Source organism: Phaenicophaeus curvirostris, chromosome 3, assembly GCF_032191515.1.
Source record: "Phaenicophaeus curvirostris isolate KB17595 chromosome 3, BPBGC_Pcur_1.0, whole genome shotgun sequence".
NCBI classification, from domain to species: Eukaryota; Metazoa; Chordata; class Aves; order Cuculiformes; family Cuculidae; genus Phaenicophaeus; species Phaenicophaeus curvirostris.
This window is the reverse complement of record NC_091394.1, coordinates 73,802,631-73,827,904: the sequence shown is the minus strand read 5'-3', so window position 1 is coordinate 73,827,904 and position 25,274 is coordinate 73,802,631. Positions and strand designations below refer to the sequence as shown.

General features: G+C 39.6%; 1 protein-coding gene across 1 annotated transcript in view; it reads left to right on the top strand.

The window, feature by feature from the left end:
* The first annotated feature begins 874 nt into the window (after positions 1-874).
* The window catches only part of TRIQK (triple QxxK/R motif containing), a 59,002-nt gene continuing 34,602 nt past the window's right edge, over positions 875-25,274 (top strand). Inside the window, exons 1-2 of the mRNA XM_069854349.1 lie at positions 875-935; positions 18,658-18,738. Of these exons, the coding sequence (XP_069710450.1) occupies positions 18,678-18,738 (61 nt within the window). The 5' untranslated portion in view covers positions 875-935; positions 18,658-18,677. The remainder of the gene's footprint in view (positions 936-18,657; positions 18,739-25,274) is intronic.

Genomic DNA, 25,274 nt, shown 5'->3' with positions numbered 1-25,274 from the left:
TGTATAGGGACGCTGCCTGGTTGTTTAGGGATGAGGTCAGGAAGGCCAGTGTGCAGCTGGAGCTAAACTTGGCAAGGGAAGTGAAGACCAACAAGAAGGGCTTCTACACTTATGTCAATGAGAAGATGAAGGTTAAAGAGAACATACCCCCACTGATGGTTTAAAGTGGTGGCCTCGTATCAACAGACGAGAAAAAACCTGAGGTACTCAACTTTCTTTCCTCAGTCTTCAGTGATAACTGCTCTCCTCACCCCTCCTGGGTCATGGGACATCAAGATGGTAACCAGGGGGGCAAACACCCTCCCATTGTAGAGGAGGATGAGGTTCATGACCACCTGGGGAACCTGAACATGTATAAGTCTATGGGATCTGATAAGATGCGCCCTACAGTCCTGAGGGAATTGACAGATGTGGTTGCCAAGCCACTCTCCATGATATTTGATAAGTCACGGCAAATGGGAAAAGTCCCTTCCAACTCAGAGTATTCTATGATTGTTTGATTCTTCATGATGAGGGTGGTGAGGCACTGGCACAGGTCGCCCAGGGAAGCTGTGGCTGCCCCATCCCTGGAGGTGTTCAGGGCCAGGTTGGATGGGGCCCTGGGCAGCCTGATCCAGTGGGAGGTGTCCCTGTTCAGGGCAGGGGGGTTGGAACTGGATGATCTTTACGGTCCCTTCCAACCCAAAGTATTCTATGATGCCAAAATACCGAGGGCCGAGCTGCCAGCGTGTCCCAAAGCGCGGCCCCCGGCACCCGCCGGGCCGGTTCCCGCCGCACCTGCGGGCGCAGCTGCTGGAGCCTCCGCAGCTGTCGGGGCAGCCCGGGCCCCGCCGGGGCGGGCGGGAGGCGTGGCGGCGGGGGGCGGCCCCGGCGGCAGGAAGCGTCCCCGGCCGAGAGAGGAGGGAGGAGGCGGAGCTGTCGCCGCTCGGCCCGAGGTACCGCGCCGCTTGCCCGGGGGTGGGCGAGGGGCCCGCGGGCGCCGCGGTCGTCACGGCAACCAGGCCCCCCCCCCGCCTCTGCCCCGCCGCCTCGGGGCGCGCGGCCGCGCCGCCGCCATTGGCCTGCGGGCGGGGAGCGCGCGCCGCGCCGGCCGCCGCCGCCATTGGCCGCGGGGAAGCGCTCGCCGCCGCCATTGGCCGCGCCGCCGGAGGGGCCCGCTCGGAGGGGACGAACCCGCGCTCGAGGCCGGGCCCTGGGTGTGAAGGCGCCCCGGGCTGCCCCGCGCCCTGCGGGGGCTCTGGGGGTCGCGGGCGCACGGCCTTCCCCAGCGCTCATCCGACACAGCCCGGGCGTGTTTAGCCGGCGGGGTGGAGTTGGCAGGCGTGTCGTGTTCCGGGTACTGTTGGAATCCTTTGTGTTTTGTGCGCTGGTCGCACTTTAACGCTCGGAAGATCCTGGAGGGAAATATGGGAGCCGCAGTGTGAAGTGTTGGCAGGAATTTCTGCCAGCGTGTTCGTGTGGCCCTCAAAACTGGAGTGCCTGACGTCAGCCTACGTAGTTGTGAGGACAGGGCAGTACCAGAAAGCTCTTTTAAAAGATCTTATGGCATGACCAGGCTGTATGTAAGGCACGCGTGTTCGCACACAGTAAATGACCTACATGTCATACAGGGCTCAAGGTCGTTACAGTTCGGGTCTGGGCTCATTCCTAAAGAGCTAATCTGGATGCAAAGATACTGTTAATAAAGATGTGTTGACTTTCTTCCAGCCTTTGCTACTGATGTGTGACTTCCATAGCGGAAAGCTAGAAAGTGATGCTTAAGGGATACACAAAAATCTACAACTATGGGGAAAACTGAACCATTTCTGAAGTAGTGCTATTTGGCACGTCTTCTTTGGCTGAATCACTTCACCTCTTGGTACAACAGGCACTAGGGACAAGGTTCCTTGTTCAGAAAATGGTTTGTCTGCTCACTAAGGAAAAATTTGCCAGATGGTTTTGTTGGCATGATTATCTTTGATCATGAATTAGTACAATTTACCCATCTAGGACTTGTTTTCTGTCTTCATGGAAGCTGCGAAGAGTAGGCTTGCTTCAGGTCAGTACTCTTCAGTGAGGGCATAGAGAAAACAAAGAACTGTGGACTTTGAAATAAATTAGTCACACCAATAAAAACAGTTGACATATTTTCTTTTGGGGAAAGGGCAATTGCTGGCTTTTTTTCTGTTATTTTTCTTAAATATGTAAATCCCTTTTGTAATTTATCTTGTAATTTATAATCCTGTAATTTATGTACAGTCTTCTAGCTGAACCTGTCTGAGCCAGGAGTAGATGAACCCAACTGTATGACCTCAAGAGGTCCCTTCCAACATCAACAATCCTGTAATTCTGTGGAGCTGATTTATTAATTTAACCAAGCAGAGATTACAACAATGCTCTAGAATTAACTTCTTAGTCTCTCTGAACTAGTAATATGTATCTGCAAAAGCAATGTAGAAAATACTCAGTTGTTGCAACACAGATGAGAGAACTTTTCAAATATCGAGGTTTTGAGGGCGTATTTCAAAGCAAATGATGAAAGCAGAGATTACTGTTAGCACTGGTAAAATTCCTTTTGTAATTAGCTGTAAATCTTGTTCCTACAAACATGAATATGTGTTTCTATTAAGTTCCATAAAAACAGGACTATCTCTTGCATTACAAATGGAAGCAGCTGAGTTCCTGAATTCAGTTAATGCATCGCATTGAATGAAAAGGATTTTTCCATACATCTTCCCTTAAAAACATTGTAGGAAAAGGCCAAATGCAACAAAATACATCCTTTCTTCATAAAATCAAGAGTAAAGGCAGTGCTATTATTACTTTTTTCTTGTTTTATTTTCATAGACTTGAATTTACAGAGTCAGTTTATATGCATTGGAAGATTCTACATGCACTTTTGCTAGTTCTCTAATTTCATAGCTCCTGCCATTACTCTCTGCAACCTCTTCAGAAAAGGAAGTGAGTTTGTGTGCAAGTTTTATAGCAGGTATGGGAAAATCCTCAAAGTCACTACTAGTCACAATTACAAAGCAAAGATTAGTCAAATCAGCTCATTATTAACTTATTATGTAGTCCAGTGTATATCTACGATTTACTTTGTTCAAATATTTCAGCCAAATCCTGCAGCTCAGTCTTAAATAACAACTTAAGCTCAGTTACTTTATGGCAGTAGCTCCAGGAAACATTCAATTTTAGTAGACTTCACATAGAAAAAAAGGCGAGTTGTTTTTTTTTGCAGTGCAATGAAGAGATTTTCCTTGGATTTTTCTGTGATTTTTTTTAGATACCATGAATTACTTTTTGTTTCTTACATAGTTTTAAAAATGTTTTCAAAAAAACCCAAATACCGTGAAGATTAGTTATGGTCAACTGCAATTGGAATTTTAGGGTTCCATGAGATTTTTCTGATAAACAGAAGTTCTTGGATTTATTTCCTTTAGGATACTTATATATTAATCTAAATTTTTCATTAGGCAAGACAAATTGTGAACTATAGGCTAGGATTGGATACTTTGGGAAGTGTTTATATGTTTCTAAAGCAGGCTAATGTTGCAAAATTGGGTTACATGTTAAAAAAACCCTAAACCAAGCTTAATATATCTTGGAGAGGTGAGTCACTACTAAGTGCTTATTCTTCATAAGTAAATTACTATGTTTATGTGTTATGAGATACATAAAGAGAACAAATCATGGTTGTAAGGTGTAGACAAAGAAGCTAATGATGTTCATTTACAGCAGAAGTCTCCCTGAATCCTCCGACCCTCTTATGATACTATTGTTGTAATATGGCTACTACTGAGAAACAGCACTGTGGAAGTGTATGTTTACTGAAAAAAATTCTGCTTTAAATTTTTCTGCTCTTGTAGATTTTTTTCATTTACTTGCAGATTTATGTTTTATTGAGGAAAAAATGCAAAGAGATTTACAGAATGCATCCAAGCTGATCATTTTTTAAAATAAAAAATGAAGTGTATTTCAGTGAATGGCTATCCTCATTTCAAATGAAGTCTGCAATGATTAAATATTAAAATGATTGATTGTTTAAATTACTATAAAAACTTTTGAGGAGATTATTACAAAGATTAACATTTTTCAATGCTTTAGTACTTCCAGAGTTTATCAATCACAGGCACAGTGAAACTGTTCTTAGTTAGCAAGCTAGTGATCTCATATATTATTGCAATTTTTATGCACAACATAATCGGCGTGGTGTTGTTGGTAGAGATGAGGAAACACAGTTTATGTTACAACTCCTTAATAATCAGTTTGAATCTTTTTGACACACAGAATAAGCAGGTAATATTTTTTTTTTTCTCCTTTGAAAAGAAGATAAGAAGGAAACATAGTTTCAGGAAAACTGTGATGTTTGCCATTTAAGAAGAAACTCTGTTCCATGTAATGACAAACATAGTCAGTCACTGGTATTGCTACAGAAGAAGATAAAGCACTTGCATGTGTTTTTCAAAGAAAGACTTGCATTAATGCAGCTTTAATATCCCAAAATTATTTGTCACAGCCTGTGATTCCTGATACATTTTTATTCTGTAGAATTATGTTTGCAGGTCATGGGAAAATGTCAAGGCACCCCAGGTGCTTTTGTATCCCTAGCTGCGCATAGATACCTCTGTAATTCAGTTGGCCGAGTAAACACTTACTTCAGGCATGCTTGGCATGGACAGTGCTAATCCCTTTGTTTCCTATTTCTTCTGCGTTTTTGTAGCAGCAAGGCTAAAATCAGTTAGTGATTTTGCCTGTCTAACTGCATATTGCAATGATACCACAGAGCTTTGTACAATACTGTTTACTATGTCCCAGGACTTTGTGCAGTGTTAAATATGGTAATTTGTATATCAAGAATATATTGCTTATTCATGTATTGTGGTTGTTCTTGGCATTGTCCTTTGTACATTAAGTTTTACTGTCAGAACCAAGACACGATTTGATAAATCAGGCAATGTAGACCCAAGAACAGGTGTAAAGAAGGATGGGAGATAGTCAAGAGAGGAAAGGTGAAGTAGAAATTCAGAAATAGATGTTGAACTGGTGAAGTGAATAAATGGGGAAAGACTGTTCTGACAGCAGAAGCTTACAGTGGAGAAGTCACCTATACCAGAAAGGGCAAGTATGAGAGAGGGAAAGAGCAAAGGTTAGTGCTGGGTTAATACTGAGAATGGTGTTGGGAAGTTAAAATCCAGAGGACAAACTGAAGTGCAACATTTTGTACACAGGTTTGTTGTCGGCTACTAATGCTGTTATTTCTATTATTTAGTAAAACAACACAATAAAAGATGAAGTTACATTGCCTGTAGTTGTTTACCTCTAGCCAGAAAGCCAAATTTGTCCTTGTATATTTCCATTAAAATAAAATAAATAATGGAACAAAATCACCTTTTATGTTGTGAACTGTTTTTTATAGTGGGAAACAGATTGGGTTGGAAATGTAGTAGATTTCAAAGTTTCAATTGTTTTCTCTCCGGCTGTGCTGTGTGGTGTAAATGAAGAAAAGGTTAAGTTTACCCATGATAATTCCCTCTCACATTTACATTATCAATCAGCCTTTGTAGCTTTTTGTGCTTTTATCTATTGTGTTTTCATTGTAATCTTTACATATGAAGTTCTCAATTCTACAAACTCTTATGCTCAAATTTATTCACAAATGGCTCTGACAGATGTGCTCTGGAAGCCTTAGATGCTGTAGTTTAAGATGCTGCCAGCTGGTCGCCTTCTCCCCACCCCTCAGACTGCAGTCTGTATGGAAGAGCCTGCAATACCTGCATCTCTGTTTGCTTCCCTCACCTTAACTTGAATTTCTTTTTGGATGGCTTGTGCTGTTGCATAGGCTGAGAGTGAGATCCTATGTCCTAGGGGAAGAATGTACCTCTTGTTTCCCTTTCTTACAGGCTGCTCATCCCTGGCTAAGAGGTGATTAAACACCTGGGGTCAGCAACATCTTAAAGCCGCTGAGATACCAACAGCTTGTTTATGCGATTCCCCTGTAGTTTCAAGTTGAACATGTTTTAGCCTTTCTAATTTAAACTACCTGTATTTAAAACTTGTTACAGCACCAAGTCAGCATGGAGGACATTTCAGTACTTGGCTTACCATATCACCATCTCTACTTAAACTCTCACCTCATGGGTTTTTTCTACTCCTAGAAGTGATCATGCCTCAAAGCTCACATGAAAATATAGAAATCTTTTATGTAGTACGTACGCCATAGAAGTTGTCCAGTAGGTGGTTTTAGTGTTGCACTTGTGTGTGGAGCTGATTACACTGCCTCCAATTAAGACTGCATCACTTGCTTTACTGCTAGACTAGTTTTGTATTACTTAGTTCTTGCCAAAAAGAAATAGCTAACCTGAAGCAGTGCATTACTTCTTGTGGTTTGGTGTCTTGGCTGTCAAACTGAAAGTATGCTACTTGTATAGCTAGCATTTAGATATGATTAGTTTCTTTATTTACTGTTACTCAACTAAAATTAATTTAAAAATTAGGACTGTGCAGTAACAATAAAATGGATAAAGAGCTGGTGAGCTGCCAGCACTTAGAATGAATGTCTGGAGGCCACTGTCAACAGATGAGAGCCTGTGGGGACTTGTGTTGAGTGTGATGCTTTTCACTGTTTTAGTCAGTTGTCTGAGTATAAATATAAAAGCAGTAGTGGCAAAGTATGGATGGTTCAATGATTACTGGATTGATGAAGAGTGGATGAAATTTAAAGCTTGGCTGAGATCATGGTAACAAAAGTCTGTTAAAACGCAGTTTGTCTGCAAATGAGTCCAGGAAGGAGGAATGCTGGATGTGTGTGCAGAATGGAAGATTCCATCTTGTAAAGCTGTGACTATGGGAAGACTTTGGGTTTGTGAGGAAGTACCTGTAGCCAAAGGGGATTCAAGCACAGGGCAATGGCAAGGAGGTCTGGTGCATCCTAGTAGAAGTGGGGGCAGAGCTAGGGCATTAGTTTAAAGCCCTGCAACATGACCAGTGCTGGAATTGTCTGTCTAATTTTTAATTCTATGAAAAACACATCCTGAAACATTTGAAAGCATAATGGTGGTCCTGGAAGACAGAGACTCCTGTTAATGTTACTACCTTTGGTAGAACAATAGAATAGCTTGGGTTGGAAGGGACCTTTAAATGTCATCTAATCTGCACACCCCTGGTAATAAGCAGGAACATCTACTTGATCAGGTTGCTCAGAGCCCTGTCCCACCTGACCTTTAATGTTTCCGGGGCTGAGGAATCTGCCACCACTCTGGGCAACCTGCTCCAGTGTTTCACCACCCTCCTTGTAAAAAATCTTTTCCTTATATCTAGTCTAAATTTACCCACTTATAGTTTAAAACCATTACTCCTTGTCCTGTCACAGCAGGACCCATTAAAAGTCTGTCTGTCTTTCTTATAAGCCCCCTTTACGTTCTGAAAGGCTGCAATAAGGTCTTCTTGGAGCCTTCTCTTCTCCAGGCTGAACAACCCCAACTTGAGAGGGGGCTCAAGCTTGCCATGATGTTTCTTACCACACAGATACCTTACCTCACCTGTGTTGGACCTCAGCAAGCTCAGCGATCTATCCTACCTGGCTGCTGCAGAGACCCTCCTACACACATAGTATTCTGTGTCCTAGGCAAGGCTGTGCTGCATCTGTGTGAATTTGTCATTTCTTCCCATTACAAGGGGCATCGAAGGCATTGATTCTTTTTTGTTGTAAATATGCATTGTGGAAAGCTTTCTTTAATATATTTTTTTCAACTTTAGATTTTGGTGTGATTAAACATAAATATAGTTTCAATGAAACCACAACAAATTGTAGCACCTAATATTTTTTTTTACTTTATTCTGCAGTTATAAAAATGTTAAAAGCAAGGATGGATACTGCTTTCTTTGGAATTGCTTTGGACATATGTTATTTAATTTATGAATTAATCTTTCCATAAGTTGGAGTTAAAAGGTTAACAAAGCATTCTTAGATTGCTGTTTACCTTTTTATTTTGAAAGATAGGATAATTTGAAAGCCTGGGTATACACAGCAGCAGACCACCAGGCTAAATAACCTAGGAAGAGGGTATTCTGGAAAACTGATTATTATAGAGACAAAACCTATTTAAAAAAACTTCAAACTGTTTTCATTTTAAGTACGCCAGTGGGGTTAAATAATATTAGTAACTTCTGTTAAAGTAACAGATCATAATAATTTAAAACAAAGGTCCCAGTGCAGTTGCTAATATCCTTTATGGCTTCAGTAAAATACATTTGAAATGATTTACAAAGCAAAGCTTCTGGATGAATTCTTCCAGTTATACATGGGAAGAGAGTCTGTTTATCTTCATGCATGTTTATATAGACCCATGGAAATTATGACCTAAATGTGGGTGCTGTACTAAAACATAGCCATATATGCAGAGTAAAGAATTCAAAGCACTTGCAGACTGTCATTTATTGCACAAAATTATTGTATATTGTATAAGCTTGGTACAATTCTGTATCCTGACCATAGAAGGAGTCTAGAATACATACTGTACCTTGGGACTTCAAGGGAAGGGAATGGAGTGTGTAGGAAAAAGCTCAGGGCAATGGTCCTCTGAGCAAGCTTGTCTCTTATCTGTTTTTGAACCTTGAGACTTAAGCTAAGAAATGGAAAAATGTTTTTCCTCTAATACATTGGTGTAGATTTTCATTAACTCTCATTAAAAAAAGCAACAAATCAGAGTGGAAGCAACTGGGATGGCTGTAAACCGGAGTGCATGGGATATTTTGGAAGCTGAAAGCAGAAGCAACTTGCCTCAAGTCCTTTGCAGAATACACCAGCTCTCCCTAAACTTCTTAAGCTGGGTTATGGGACTGTACAGCTTTTGGTACAGTGTTGGCCGGACCGCGTGGTTGTAGCAAGAAGGGAAAAGACCTACGCTTTCTAGTAATGTTGAAGTTGAATCTGTTTGTTCTTAGGAAAATTAGACTGAACTCATTTTACTGTATGGTCTAGCAGTTTTTTTTGTGTTGTATGCAGTCTATAAGGCTAGGTTTCAGGCAGTGTACTCCTGTGCTCGTAATAAAACTTTAATAAAACTTTATAGTGGTGCTGAAGCCTGCTTTCTCCTTTGACTCTAGCCAAGGGTATGTGCAAACCCCCAGTGCTTAGAGAGATGCACTCTAGAAATTGGATCAAATGGAGTGGATTGTTGTCTGCCATTTTATCTCAGGCTAGGGTTTCTGAAGAGATACTTGTGAGCTGATAGCTACTTATTAAATGCTGTCTTTTAGGAGTCTCATAACTATGCCATTCCATTTCTAACTAGTTTGAAGTGTAGGGTTCTCTCGTCAAGGGTATCTTTTAGGCCAGAGAAAGCCTCCCTTTCACATGTCAGAACCCAGGATCTTAAAAAATGTGCCAGCTGCAAAAGCAGCAAGCTGAGAACAAGTGTTCAATTTTGCCTTTCACTAATATTTTTACAGTAAATAAAGTTTCACATGTACTGCGTGACTTGAAATGTCAAAAGGAGTAATTTTTTCCAGTGTGTTGGTCTAGGTGTCATTCTTTCCCTTGGCATTCTCCTAGACAATGGACCCTACGGTAAAATTTCTTCTTCGTGACACAAGCACACTGTTCAGGAGCAATGGAAATAGACGGGAATGCAGCGTCCTCCCATCCTGTGTTCTTACAGAGAAAGCTGTGAAAAACACCCAGGCAGATATTTGCACAAATGGTTGCATCCAGGACCTTCAGGCGTTCATGTGACTTTATGCTATTTCAACTAATACTTTTCTCCTGATTTATGATTGTTCTTTCTGCTGTCTTATCTTCCTTCCACATTTAGCATGCTCTGCCTTAAAATGAGGCAAGTAAACCATTTGCCATATTTTCTGATGACTATCTGATGTTTATTTTTTCATTTGGTGCATAGAAAGGTTTCAGCCTGATTTTGACCCACTCCTTTAATTGTTCAAGATAGAGATTTTTGATAGATATCAATAATCTTATATTCCCTTTTTGCCTAAATAAAACATAAAGCTCCTGAAGAGATGGTATCATGTACAGTATTACTTTATCTTAAAAATCATTGCCTTTTATGGGATCTCTAGGTAGGTTTCAGGAGAGCGAAGTCTTGAACAATTTAGATGTAATCTGCAGAGAGGGTGCTTGGTGTATTTTTTTAGATTATTTTGGAAACTACTGAGCCACTGTTACTAAGTTGTACTAAACCTTTCACCCAATTATGGCCTAATCCTTCAAACCAATAGAGTAGGACTTGGTTTTGAAAATGCTGCTGCTAACTTCAATGAGCTTGTTCACTAAGCCTGACTATTAAGCTCATTATTAAGTGCTGTAAGGTTGAACTTTACATTTGATACATTAATACTGACTTACCTTCTGGTTTATCCAGCGATTTTCACCTGAGACAATTTTAAAGAAAAAATACAAAAAAATTACGTCTCGCGTTAAGGGTAAGGAAATCCACATCAGCTTATTTTCTGATCATTATGAGGACGATTAATATGTTATTCTGTCTTTAATCAGTTATTGAAAAAATAGAAGGAAATATACATGCCAAAATGACCAAATTAAAACTCTTTACACTTAATGTTTCTTTTGCCTGGTGACTAAAAAAGATTATTTTTTTTTAAGATGAGTTGCTTTCCCGAATGCATAATACAGGATGTGAGACAAGAAAAGTGGCATAAACGTATTTTTGTTCATTCATAGATCAGTCTATTTAATACTTACTGAGCTGCAGTAGTTTCGGAGAAAGTTAAAAAACCCACATTCATTCTTAGTGCTGGATTGAAAGATTACCTTTTAAGTCCTTTCAACACCAGGTTTAGTAATAGAACTAATCATTCAGTTTTGGTGAAGTGTTACAATTAGGTCTACGTGTGCTGAAGTGTTATTTGCTGCTGTCGTTTGTAGCTTGGTTTCAAGTTATGCATACTTGTGTAAGGTAAGAAGTGAGGCAATCATTAGTCTATAAACACAGTGACCAGTTTTAGCAATTATTATGACTTGAAGTCATGTATGATGGGACATCGTATTATATTACAGTGAAATATATAACAGAAGGGCACATTTGTCTGCCTCCCGGCTTTGTCCGTGTGTGGCTTATTTGTGGCTGTTTTCTCTTCTGGTTTTCAGTTATTAGGTTTATTGTCAAGCAGGAATGGACTATTTGCAGAGAGCTGGTTTTCTTCTCAATTGATAGACAAATTTCAATGAAAATGAAGTCAAAATAGATTGGATATCAATATTAGAGTTAATGGGGAAAAAATCTGAAACTTAGCCTAACATGCTTTAAGAAAGGATTTTTTAAAAAAAACAGCGTAAGGAGAAAGAAAAAATTCCAGCAGTTTCAAGGTGTCTTGTTTTGATATAGTTCTTCAAAGAAACTATTTCAAGTTTTCAATAATTCACTTAGAAATTTTGTGGTTTTAATGGTCCAAAATAAGGCAAGTGAAAAAAAAAGCGCAACTGAAACAAACAGAAAGACCAATATGGAATTACTTATTGCTCTATTTTTTTTGCGCGTGTGGACAACTTCAAAAGTTACAAGATTTAATCTGACTGAAGGTTGTTATCCCATTTTGCGATATTGAAGTTGTCATGAAACAGACTGTCTGTCCTCTGGATGGCTGTGAATTGTAGTTTAAGATGGATATGCTAAGGGAAAGTATAATTATTCCCTAAATATTTCTTATTAGTTAATGAAGAAATAAGAATTTCTCTTCCATCAGAAATGAGCCTAAGTTTAAAATCCACAAATGTGGAATTAATAAGTGTGTATAGTTAAAGCACCCAAGTTTATAGCAAGCTTGACTTGTGGCAGTCCCAGGAAAGGAGTAACATTTGGAAAAAAATGGAATTTTTGTCATTTCCCAAAACTAAAGTGAGGAAACAGTAGAGGGGTTGTTTAATGATTTAAAGAAGGGAAAGAAGTCTCTTTTCCCTTGTTGTAACACCTAGCAAGGCAAAACTAAGTTTCTGAGGTTTTGGAATAAGATGTCAGTGAAACCGCACGGCGCTCAGTTAAATTAAAAAAATGTAACTTCATAACATATTAGAAGTGAAGTGGTTAGGCAGACTTAGCTGGTTTAGAAATTTAAGGTCTATGACCTCTAGCTTTATACCTGTTTTTTAAATTACTCCCTACTTTATCAAAGGAAATAAGTGCTGAAGGGGTGTGTGGTGGGGATCAAAGAGGGAATAAAACTGCCTGGATTTAACTGAACCACAAAAGATTCGCTGCTGCTGCTTCAATTAATTGTTTCTTATTGTTGCATTTGATTCGATGAACTTTTAATGCATGAGTCGGAGTGTGGAATTCATATCCATCTTATGCAGTCCTGATGGTGGTGGTGGCAGCAGTGTCCTCTATACTCACACCCAGACCACAGAGGTGGCTTTACAACATCTATGGTTGTTACCATGGAATCTGTATCCATCCTTGGTGGGTGTGCCTCTGGACATTGGGGTGGTCTGGATGTCTGTTTTCTTCCCATTTTTTTACCTCTGATTTCTACCACAGTGGCTCCACTCACCCAACCCACCCACCTCCCCACCACCTCCCTGTTATTTTGAAGAATGTTGTTCTGAGATATTGCATATGGTATCATTTATTGTGTCATTTTGCCTTTAGCAGAGCTGACTCTTTCCTCTGAGAAATACTTCATACAACTGCCTGGCAAGGCAGAATTGGACCACATGTACACTTTTTTCCCTTCATAAACTTCTTTAAGGCTATATTCTTGAAACACCAATGCCGTCATATATTCATAAAAATGAAAAAAAAGTTCCTCTTTGAACGTTTGGAATTTTAAGTTTGTTCAGATGAAGATCTGTCTTCATATTAAAATGAATATGTTTCACAGATGGTGTAGCTCTCCTTGTCTCTGAAGTGAGTAGGGAGTTTGGTTCTGAAGACAAAATAAAAAATCCCAATAATGAAAAGTAATGTAAGGTGCATAGAAGCAGTACAAATAGGAATATTCTTCTGCAAAATGTCATACTGTTTTTGTAACAAGTATAGCACCAATTGCTAAATGATGGTTTTATAAATGAGTTTTGGCTTAGTACTTTTTTATTATTCTTCCCGTAGAAGTTGTGACAAACTGTACTCTACTGGGAATGGAAGCAACCTTTGACGTTTCTAATACCATCATTTTGCTTAAAACCCCCAAATTTACATAAGTGTGAAGTCTTCAAAAAAAATCTTACTCAGGTTTTGCAGTCCTTGAAATTTTCACTTTTTCCTGGCTGTCATGAAATTAATGATAATCTTTTCAACTGTTCAGATGTTTAAAAATGTTTTAAGTGTACCAGAAGAGAGAGATGCAAATGCAAATGTTTGGACTTAAATAATCCCACCAAATTTTAGGTACTTAGAGGAGGTTTGAGAGCATAACAAGAAAGCAGGATTGCTGGAGGTAATTTGGTTACTTTACCATTGCATCTCTTTCTTCATTCACTGTAAAGGATCAGAAGTGGCCTCCTGCATAAGTTGGGTGTCTCACTCACCTTCCTAAAATTAGGTGGAACTAATCTGGATTGTTAATGAAATTTATTTTTGGTAATATATTGCCTCAGGATTTTGAAATGGGTCGGAGAATATGCTGGGTATTATTATGGACCTGTATGCTACTTTTGTTAAATAAATTTGGAGCTAATTTCTTAGGGTTCATAACTAACAAACACCAGAGCAGCTCCTTTCCCTAGACTGCAAAGGGGACTTACTGGAAGTAACAATGTGTGTTTTGTTCCTACTGCTTACATGAAACTATGAAACAGCGTGATGCATGTCAGAGTAAAATTTTCAGTTCCTAGGTTATTTTAATCTTGGGATATGGGACAGTGTTTTTTGTCCTTGTGTAGAACTTAAAAGATTATTTTAGCAATATTTGTTCCAATTGGAGTTATGAATCCCACTTTTTTATTCATTTTCCCAAATCTAACAAAATTTAAATCATCTCTGCTGCTTTCAAGGCTAAATAAAGTAAAGATGTTAAATTACCTTTATTAAAAGAAAATGAAATAAATCCCCAGTGAAATTAAGAGCTACGTTCTGCAGGAAGCACTGAGGGCAGATGTGATGACTGCACACCAGAGATGTGTTTAAGACTACTGTAAGACTGATCACTAGAACATGAATGCATTTTTTCTTTTTGTCTTCTTTGGTTTATTTGTATGGTTTTTGAAATAGTGGTAGTAGTGAGGGTTTTTAAATTCTTTCTTTTGGCTAAAGTCTGGTTGAAGTATTCAGCAGCATTATTCTTGCAATTTTTGCTGTAGGTTACTTCCACTGTATTTCTTCCACTGCTGTACAGGCAGATCTTAGTTACTATACTCTGGCAGTCCGCTAAAATAAAGCCATTTAAAATAACACCAGTGGTTTCCAAAATGCCTACATGCAGACAGCTTCCCACTTAAAATGTGTTGTACTGTAAGCTATGGAATTGACTGGTGAAAAACTAATGCTTTCATTGACATCATTAAGCTTTGAATCAAATTAAAAATTATTTGTCTTTTGAGTTCAGATTATCAATCTGCATTGCATTCAACAACAACATAAAAAGATTTTTAAGTGAGATATCCATTTTCAGTTAAGGATAAGGTGCTTCTGTGTGTGTGCAGATTTTCACTGCGCATTCACCTGCATTTTCAATGATCCAGTTCTTTTGCATTCTGTAGTGGTTCTTTTCTGTCCTGAATTTTTAATTGGTTTTCTCTCAACTGACTAGCCATACTTCAGCTGCAAACCCAGTTATTTCATTAATTATTTTTATTTCTTTAACATGCTCTCTATTAATAGCTAGGCAGCTTATTGTTTAAGAATGCAGACATGCTATCAAATGTCACCACTAAGAAAGTTTGTACACATGCACATGTGTGGATCTTTGAGTGTTCACTGGTTCACACTTTTAAGTCTAATCTCTCTTAGTAATAATTTGTATTGCACCACAAATGCACATAGTGCAATCTTTGTGTTACATACTCCCTCTACTTATTTTTTTATTAGTATTTCTGAAGTCATTCATGGTATGTTTCTGTTTCATTAAAGTCATTGCTTTAATTTGCTTTTTTGGTTTTTATAGGCTGTGTATGCATCAAGAATCGTGAGTTGGGATTTGAACACTCCTGTCGCCAGACCTTGAACGGTCATTCAGCATTGCTTTTTATCTCGTGAACCACTATTAACAGTTGGAGGTGATAGTAGGCAATTTATTATCAGTCATTGCTTCTGAGTGAAGGAGGAGAAAAGGAAAAATCATGTATTCTTCTGAGGGTGTAAACCTTCACAGGTGAATTACTAGACAGGAAGAAAAAAGGAGTGAAAAAACAGGGGAGGGATCCACAAAAACAAAGAAGTCTTTTGATCTTGTAGTATCTGAATTAGCAACAAACAAAAAAATCCTTCAGGTGGGCCTTGTTTAATTTTCTTAAAACCATCTTTTGTAAAAACTTGAACATTGAGAATGGCTCATGTTGCCTTTAAATGATCTGAAATTACTCTTGAAGTATTTTTAGTAACTTGTAAAAGAGAATTGACAAGCTCCTTTGTGTGTTTTTTAAATGGGTATGTAGTCATTAAAATTCCAGGGACCTCCCTTAGGTTCGGCAAAGAAATAGAGGAAAAATCAGATCCTCCACTTGCTGATGACTGAGGCAGAGGAGCAGCCGGAGACTGCTGTGGAAAAACTTGAGTGCAAACATCATTTACTGTGAAGTTGAGATGACCAATTTTTGTAGGATAGCCGTTGCTATTTTAAATGGGGAAAAGGCACTTTTCAAATTGTTTTATGACTCATAAAGGTTCCAGGCTTTTCCTTTGTGGAAATGTGATCAGAAAGTTACATTGGAAACCACTCCTACGGAACGATTCATAAATATTAAATATTATATCTTATTAATCCATATTTTAGTTTAACTCTGGCTCATGGCAAGTTGCTTCTCAGGGAACACAGGATTCTTTACAAGAGAAGGTGATGAGCCGCTGTCCCTGAGGAATTAAATTGTGAAAACAATCTCGATTTTGCACATGCTAATATAGATCTGTTATTCCCTTTCCACATCTATCACAACACATTTTAAATTGTGGCTGATCTTTTATGCAAATAGCTGTCTTATTAGACGTTGCGGCTGTATGTGCTAATGTCTCCATGGGTTTCTCGGGGTTTGCTATCTAACCATCAAAGCAGTGGAAATGAATGATGATTACTGCATTGCTTTGAAGAACAAAGAGAGTGGAGGTTCTAGATGTGGGAGTCGGTGACACCGAACCACACCGACAAATGTGAGCATTTCTGCGGCTCATATTAATTTGGGAAGTAAATTTTACCTTCATTTTCTTCTTATGTTTTATTGGCACTGGTAAAACTGCAGAAATGTACAGCTGATGTTTTGTAACTAAACACTAGTAGGCTATTGAAATTGCAAAAGGCAGGTCGAAAAGAGTAGCATAAAATAAGCCAAGAATTAGTTTTGCAATGTAAAATGTATCTGTTATCTCCTTAACTAGCTGAAAGGTCAGGTATTACTTTACTTTCCACTTTCATTATTGTGATGTGAATATTATATGAGAAATCAAACTCAGTCAAGAAAATGGCTGGAAAGCATAGTAGATTGGGAAAAAAATCCCCAGTGGATTACAGTTCACTACTTATGTGTTTTACACAGAATCACAGAATGTCCTGAGTTGGAAGGGAGCCACAAGGATCATTGAGTCCAACTCCTATCCCTGCATAGGACAACACCAAAATCCACACTATGTGTCTGAAGGTGTTGTCCAAACGCTTCTGGAGTATTGGTAGGCTTGGTGCCATGACTGCTTCCCTGGGGAGCCTGTTCCAGTGCTCCACCACCCTCTGAGTGAAGAACTTCTTCCTAATGTCCAACCTAATGTGCGTGTGCTCTGAATTAAACCAAAGTAATATATGGAAACATTAGAACACTAGGACTGAGTTTTGGTTCAGATTAAAAAATAATGGTATTCTTTTATACCGTATTACTCCTGAATACCTTTTAAGAGATCTTGGTGATTTTTGAGCGCCAAAGTTAATTTTATGTGCTGTCCCAAACTTTAAATTAAGGAGCCTTGTTCCATCTGTGTTGTTCTGGTTTTGTCACTTGGCAATAAATGCCAATGTTTCTTGCAGAATAAACACACAAAAAAAGAAGAAACTTTGGAGGTTTAACAGGCACAAATCGCTGATGGGATCATTCCTGCAGCTGTACTTTGAACCTCGTTTGAAGCAATGAAGGAAACAATGGTGGATACGCAGGGTTGTGATGCTGATGGTAGTGCCTTGGCGTGGTTTTGTGCCCACGGTTTGGCATCAGAGTGCTTTCAAGGGTTGCTCTTCCCAGACAGTGTGTCTTGGCAGGGCATGGGGAAGGACAGAAAACTCTTGCAGATACTCCAGGGCCATACGTGCAGATGGTTTGTGGCTACCCAGGGTGGCTCAGCCAGAGTTTGCCCTTGGCACTGTGCTCACCAAAGCCAGCTGGGAAAAGGCAAGTGCTGGCTGTTGTGTGTCTTCTGCACTTGAATGGTAAATATGACTTCTGGAAAATGTTAGTCTTCTTGTGAGCACAGTGGTTGATGTTGGGATGCCTGCGTCATAACAGTGGTCAAATGGTGGGGCTTACCATCACTATGATGAGCGATGTCTTCAGCTCAGCCAAAATGGTCAAGAACTAGTGTGACTATAAAAGCCAGGTATGCTTTGACTGTGGAAAAAGATGTGAAATGAACATGTTTGCGGAATCTTACTGTATCATCTGAGTGGCAGCCCTGCAAGGGCATGAATAGGACATGATAGGGTTTTAAATGGATGTCTTGTGAGTTTGCTAAAATGCGACTCAGATGACGCTCAGTTATGTGGATGCTATGGGAGCACTGGAGTATCAAAAAGAGTTACTTCGGATGAAGAATAGTTCAGTTCTCTGTGCAACTCTAGTGCCGCCTTCTTGCACTGTACAGCATGAGAAGCCCATTTAAGAATTGTGGTGGCTGTTGCCTACATGTATTGAAGGTGATTTAGACTCTCAGTACTTTGGCTGAGAGGTGTAAAATGGGCACAGCCCCAGCTCTTACCTTTTTTCTCCACTTTCTTTTCATTCACAGTTCTCTAGAGCCCATGGCAGGGAGGTAGGAGAGTGTGAGATTGCTGTGTTTTGTTCCTCTCTGCTCAGGGTGGCTGGAGGGCTGCATCTGCAGGTGGGTTTCCTGAGCAGTTACATCTGTGGCTGCACACATGCCCAGTCCTGCCTCGGGCTCCCTGGTGTAAAGTAAATGTGTTTGCCAACAGTACAAGCAGCTCACAATACTACATTCACTCCCTGGTTACTAAAGAAAAAAATCTATAGGAATGTAATTCAAATGATACCAAATGCTGAATTACAGTGCAATCAGTTTAAATCCCTTTTTTTTCCTTTTATTATTCAAACTAACAGGCATTCTGTAATGTTAATAACCCATGCAATAGGGAAAAAGGTATGTTTAGAATTTATCAAGTAGTCTTCAGAATAGTGATGATTAACTCCAGTGTCTCACTGTACTGTGGGAAGGCTTATGTCTTTGTGTATAATCATGTAAATGTTGCTTGTTACAGTTTTTTCTGATGTTATAAGTCGTTGATTTCCTTAGTGACTTATTTAGGAATAATGCTTTTTTTTTTTTTTTATACTAACAGTGATTTTTGGATTGCAAACAATGGGTAGAAAAGATGCTTCTACAGCAAGGACTCCTGTTGACCAGTACAGGAAACAAATAGGTAAGAGATAGGAAGAGATGTTTGTGTGCTTAAAAAAAAGTCTGGGTTTTTTTATTCCTCTTCAAAATCAGTTCACTGTGAGTGGTACAAAATAGTGCATGCTCCAGGAAAACATCTTTTGTGTGCTGTTGATTAATTCATTCAAGAACGCTTTTATACAGGTAGTGTTTGTTGTAACTTGGAAAAAGTCAATGTTTTGTGTTTTGAAATTGTAGTGAAACACTGCAGTACAGTGCAGTGATTACATGATGTTTCTAAACTGTTTGAACTTTCCTGATTTTCCTGTTTGTCTCCTGTGTAAAATATGGGCATTTCTGACAAAATACTGTTGCAGCTTTATAACATTTTTTTGATACGCTGAATGATATGAGCATTACACCATATAGTGACATTTATTCTTACATTAATGGAATACTTTTAATATTGTAATCATTTGTTTTCCTAGTTTTTTTTTCTGTTTTTACCCATTCTAAATCTTGGTAACTTGTTACAAAGTATGCACATGCACTCACACAGGTGCCAACATTGCAGACACAATTCCCTCTTTCTTTGCTTAAGTGAAAAGGTAAGTGAATTATTTTTTGAATCCTTATATGAGGATTCTGTCTCTCTAGGTGTTAAATAATGTTATAAACCAGACACAGTATTTTAAAAGTACATATATAAAATAAAGTACCTTAATCTATACTCAGTTGTTTAAGTACATGACTTTGTTTTACAGTTGCTAAGTACCCACATCTGTGTTTTAATATGCAGAAAAATAGCAAGTGTCTGGGAAAAAAAGACAGTTTATAATGTAAATTCTCATAGTGAAAGAGCTAGGGTGTGTGAACAACTTTACTTTTTATCATCTCTTAATATTTTAGTGCTACCTTACTGTTTTCATATAGGTGTTTTAATGGTCTTTTCTGTATTGAAAGTTAGAATTAAGGGACTATTTTATGTTCTGTTTCTTTTAAATAGTTGCGGAATGCTCGATCTGTCATAATCTTGGGCAGTTAATGTGGCTGGCTTCCTAAATACATTCTCTGGGATAGTTAGAAATGTAGCTGAAAACCTTTAAGTACTTTTATGAATCTGAAGCAGTTATACTGGAAAAATGCTTAAATAGATGGTCTCTCCACTTTTCTGTGATTTAGGTTTCACGTAAAAAACCTCACAAGGGAACTAGTAACTAGCAGAAGATGACACTACAAATATTTCACCCAAATGGGTGTGGTGAGAAGCGGAGCCCTGCAGCTTATCTGCAGAAGAACTCATCATGTGTAACTGGGTGTTTGGGGAGAGGAGGATTGCATCAGCTTTCTGGCATTTTCTCCAAGTGTTTTTCATCATGATCACTTCTTTTTCATCTATCTCCTTTAGGGTTGTCTTTCTTTTGTGAACACCTTCAGGTGACCGTGGTTGGAGTTGTTTTTTTGAAGTCCTCCACAGGGTGAAAGAGCCTGGTGATCTCCAGTGGGATCCCTGGAGAGCAGGCTGGGTCACTGGAAGTCCAGTGAGGTACAAAGCTGCATTGAAGTGTGAGACTCACAAAATTAGCTCCTGCTGTTCCACAGCCTGGGCTACTTTTTGTACATTGCCACTGCCTGGCACCACGGTTGCACATCTGACACCTGTGACATTCCAGGACTCATGAGCTGTGCATGGAGCATGGGAGATGACTTGTGCTGTAGCAAGAGGGCAAGAGGATTTCTGTTGGGGCTCAGCACTCGGAGGGATCCTGCTGTGTAGCTGACTCTGGTTTTGTGATAGCATGTTGTATCAACAATTTGACATCTTCCCCGTTACACGATACAGTGCTGTGATCCATTGGGTACTGCAAAATACAGTGTCTGAAGGGACTCATAATAGGCTCGTTTTCCTTAGAGGCGACACATTGCTCTTAACTTGGCAAAAGCAAGTGTTAGAAGTTATTGTAAGGAAGAATCTCACACAGACAGGCAAATAAACTATATTACCTAGGAGGTGTTTCTGTGATTATAGTATTCCTTAGAGGACAGAGAACAAGAACTAAAATAGACTAGCCACTGCCCTTTGCTCGATGATGGTTATTTCAGCTCCCACTCTGGTCATTCACTAATGTAGCCATGGAGTTTGCCAATGGAAATTAGTTCTGATCTCACCGGTGAACTTAATGAATGTGAGAGGGAGACCTGAGACTTTATGAATATGGTTTTATACTTTAATGTTATGAACATGTTTGAGTTATACATATAAGCATTTTGGGCTAGCTTTGGGCCTGGTAGCTGAGCTTATTGGAGCTATCATTCTACTCTCATTATGCCCTTAGGTGCGGTGTGTGTGCATTGCCTCTGGTCCTGTCACTGGGCACCAGTGAGAAGAGCCTGGCTCCATTTTCTTTTCACCCTTCCTTCAGGTACTTATATACATTGATAAGGTCTCCCCTGAGCTCTCTCTTCTTCTGGGTAAACAGTCCCAGGTCTCTCAGCTTTTCCTCACAGGAGAGATGCTCCAGATCCTAAATTTTAACTCCTCTTGATCCAGTTCTTCATGATCTGATTTCACTCAGATACTTATTGAAAATTATACAGGCAGAATTTAATTTTTCTGTTAAAATCTCTTCAACAAATAAGCCCTAGATTTGGCAGCTTAAGTACTTCTGCAGGGATGCTTTAGTGTTGTTATGACCCAAATAAGGGAAATTAGGGAGTCGTAACAAGTGTGAGGCTGTTCAGTAGAAGACCACACAGAATACAGACTGCTGCCATACTCCGTGACTGTGTGGAGTCCATGGGAGGATCATTCTTGTTTGGGAGAGAACAGAGACGGAAGGCTCGTCTGTTTTCAAGATGGATGTTTTATCTCCCTTTCCCAGATAGGTTATATCTAGAGACAATGGGCAAAGGGAGGCTACACGGGGCATGTATTTAAAAAAAATAATTAATCAAACCCATTTAAATTTTTAAATGTGTGCTTGGAGTGATTGCCATCCTTCCTTTCCAGACATTTGAAATCTATGCATTCCTGAAAATATGATGGATGCTAGCTGAAGAGCTATCTCTTGCTGACTCGTGATATGGAGTTATTTTTGAGCTCATAATTTAATGTTTTCTAGCCATGATGGATAGAAAGCAACCAGATTGAAACATTTTTAATACTTTTTTTTAATGGAAAATGGCAGTCTTCAAGGAACAACATGTCACAAAGTCATGTCAACTTCAACATAATTTTCATCTAGATGTTTAGTGGAGTAATTTGAAATAAAAGCAGATTTTTAATTTCATTTTGTTCCAAGCTTTCTGTTTTGTTCTGAGTTTCCATACGGCATGCCACATGTTTGCCCTGTGCCACAGTTCAGGTTCATGTTGATAAGTTCAGCTGTTTGCTTTTTTCTCTCCTCCATGAGTGCAAGATCACTTGTATCTTATTTGCCACCGTGCTGTTACTGGTTGGTATTTGCTTCAGTAGCATTTTCAGGGGATTCCTTCACCATAGAGATTGATATTGCTCTTCTCTGTTGACTGGCTTTCAGCCATCTCTCCTGCCACTAGCCAAAATTTGTCTGTTGCCTCTTGTTCAGCAAGTGCTCTGGGATCCAACAGTGACACTGCCTTTTCTGTGGGGAGCAGAGGCAGCCTCTTAGTTACAGACAAAACTGGCACCAACTTCATGAAGACTGTCCCCAAGTGGAACATAGAACAGCAGCAGCAGCCTTTTCAAACTGGCTTAGACTGTGCCTGGAGGAGGGAGCATGCTGCCAAGGGAATCTTTCTCCATTCAGTTCCCTTCGAGCAGCCAAGAGTCTGAAGGAGTCATGAGGAAAAGTAATTTCAACGCTCTTTATTCAGCTTGCTCTCACATACCCAAACATATACCTGTAGTGCAGCAACAAATGGGGCAGCTGTTCTGCATAGCATCTCCTTCTCACTGCTGCTGTTTGTGCTGCTGTGTTTAATTTGCTGGGATTGGAGGAAAGGTGTGAGGCAGTATGCATCTTTCTGCCTTTATGCAGCTTTGCTCTGCAAATGCTGTGAAAATAGCAACAGGTTTTGCACCATATTTGCTTTGTTTACTGTTATGTGTGCTTTAAGTTCCCAGAACAATTCCACATTTATATTTTCCATCCTTCTTCATCTGGTGTGTCGCTTGCTCAGCATGGAAGCTGTAGGATTTGTGGGTAGTGTTCATGACTTGTGTGATTGCAGGATCCTAAGCAGGCATACTGAGAGGATTATAGCATAACGAAAACCTGGTCTACAAATACAGAATGTAGACATACTTTTGGCTCCCATTACTATTGTGTTGCTGTAGCATAATTTTTCACGAGGAGAGGTTGTTTGCCAATCATTTGACCTCCTATTTGTAGACTCAGAGGTCTGCGTATTGACTGTTCTCTATCTTTTGTACGCTTGGTCCTTTAGGGGCTGGAGCTTATATAGGTATAGCCCAGGGGATCTTTGGAGTAAACAAGGCTCCATACATGCCCTGGGAAAGAGTAGAAGTTATGAATGAAAATAAATTCTTAAGGTGCTAGGCTGAACATGATAGCTCAGTGGTGGAGATGGTGCTTGTTGATGTAGCACATGCAGAGCAATGGGGCGGTGAAGGGGACTGAGTGTGAGTCCCAAGACCCCAGCTGTTAGCAGTGCAGGAGGGGAGAGAGAACTGCCCACATGAACTGACAAATAAGACTCTGTGGGTAAAGTCACCCCCTTTTTGAAACGTCTCAATTTGGGGAACTGGCGACTCATCCAGAAGAAAGACATCTCATCCTAGTGTCAAGGCTTATGGTCCCACTGCAACCCAATGAGATGGAGAAAAGCTTGTCTTTCAGCATGAGTATGGGCTCTCTTGCCTTGCAGCTTCCTACACAGAGTAGCTCAGCTGTCAACTAGACGACTGCAAAGGAAAGCAGTGTTTGTGGTAGTACGGTTACACTGGCAATGTGAAAAAATAAACCCTGGCGAGGTGGGTGGATGGATGGATGGATGGATGGATGGATGGATGGATGGATGGATGGATGGATGGATAGATGGATGGATGGATGGATAGATGGGAACTGGCAGCAGCCAGAAAGTCTTTGGGTTTCCCATCTCCGGCCATTGGCTCAATTGTGAGCTGGACATGTTGCCACCTTGTCTCCAGAGGGAAGCCTTTCTTGCAGCTGATTGCCATCTGCACTTGCTGTACTGCTAAAAGAAGTATCTTTACCCTGTACCACCTCACTGTTTTCTCTCTTTTCCGTTATTATTCATCTTTTCTATTTTTTTTACAGGGTTAATATCCCTCTGCCTTCCTTATCCTGAGTAGTCCCATTACATACTCAAATCAAACTGGCCCTTAACAGTCTTCCTTTTTAGCCCCAAAAAGGAAAAATGTTACATTTAGATACATTCTTCTGAAATTTATTGCATATTTTGAATTGAAATGTGATTGGTTTGGTTTGAATCAGGAAATGCTTGTTATCAGGATCAAAATTTTAAATTTCATTTCTGAAACAACAGTAACAGCAGCAGCAGCAAAAATAGTTGGACTATATTTGAGCTGAAAATTTCAAAATTATACCATTTGTCACAAAATAGGAATTCCTGTATCTTTGGCCTGTTAAGAAAAGGCACAGGACCAGAAGGCAGCATTTGCATCATTGAGATTGCTCTCCACTGTCGCAGGCAGAACAGTAGCAGGACTGATGTCAATGAATTGAAAATTCTCCAACCAATGTTTTTAATTAGTCATCTTTTTGTTCACCACAAAGTGAACAAAAGTCACCTCCTTACTTGGGGAAAGGTAGTGGAGGAAAAGTGCAGAAACATATACTTGATGTTTTAAGTTGAGATAAATAGGGTAGAGACCTCTCCTACTATGTGTTTAGGATGTAAAACCAGCTCAAGAAATAGGCAATTCCTTTGCATGGTGTGTCTCTTTTTTTACATACGGAACACTACATTTACTATCTTGAATTTTTCTACTAAAAAGGTACTATTAAGCACATAATAAGAAGAAGTAGGGGAAAAAAAATGCCTCCTTTTGCTATTATGTGTGATTGTTGGTAAGTTTTGGAATCTTTTCCTATGCTGATTTGCATACTTTGCAGTGATATGCCATGATAGTTTTTGTGGTCCCTTTTGTTTGGGAGGAAGTTTTATGAAGAATTAATTTCTTGTCACAAAAGTTGATCTAGCAATGATTGCTGCTTTGATTTCAGTTTTGTGCTAGTGTCACCACTTTCTTGCAAATTAGAGCAGGAGTGGCTGAGGAGAACACTGCTGTGATGTAAAGCGTAGTCTGGCTCTACTAATTTAATCCACATTTTTTGTTGATTTGGATGTTTTTAAATATGTTCTCTGAAGGCTGGTGATAGATTTTAAGCACATACAGCATGTGATCACTTATTTTTTAAAGTCCAAAACAGTAAATCTGTGTTGTATTGCTTTGTCTTAGAGCATAAGAAGTGGTGGTACATCTGGATATGCACTCGTGTTTGCAAGCTTATTATTTAACTTTCATTTGCTGGGCAGACGCAGCCACCACCTGAACAGCGATGGAAGGAGTGGCTGCAGAGCCCAGGGATT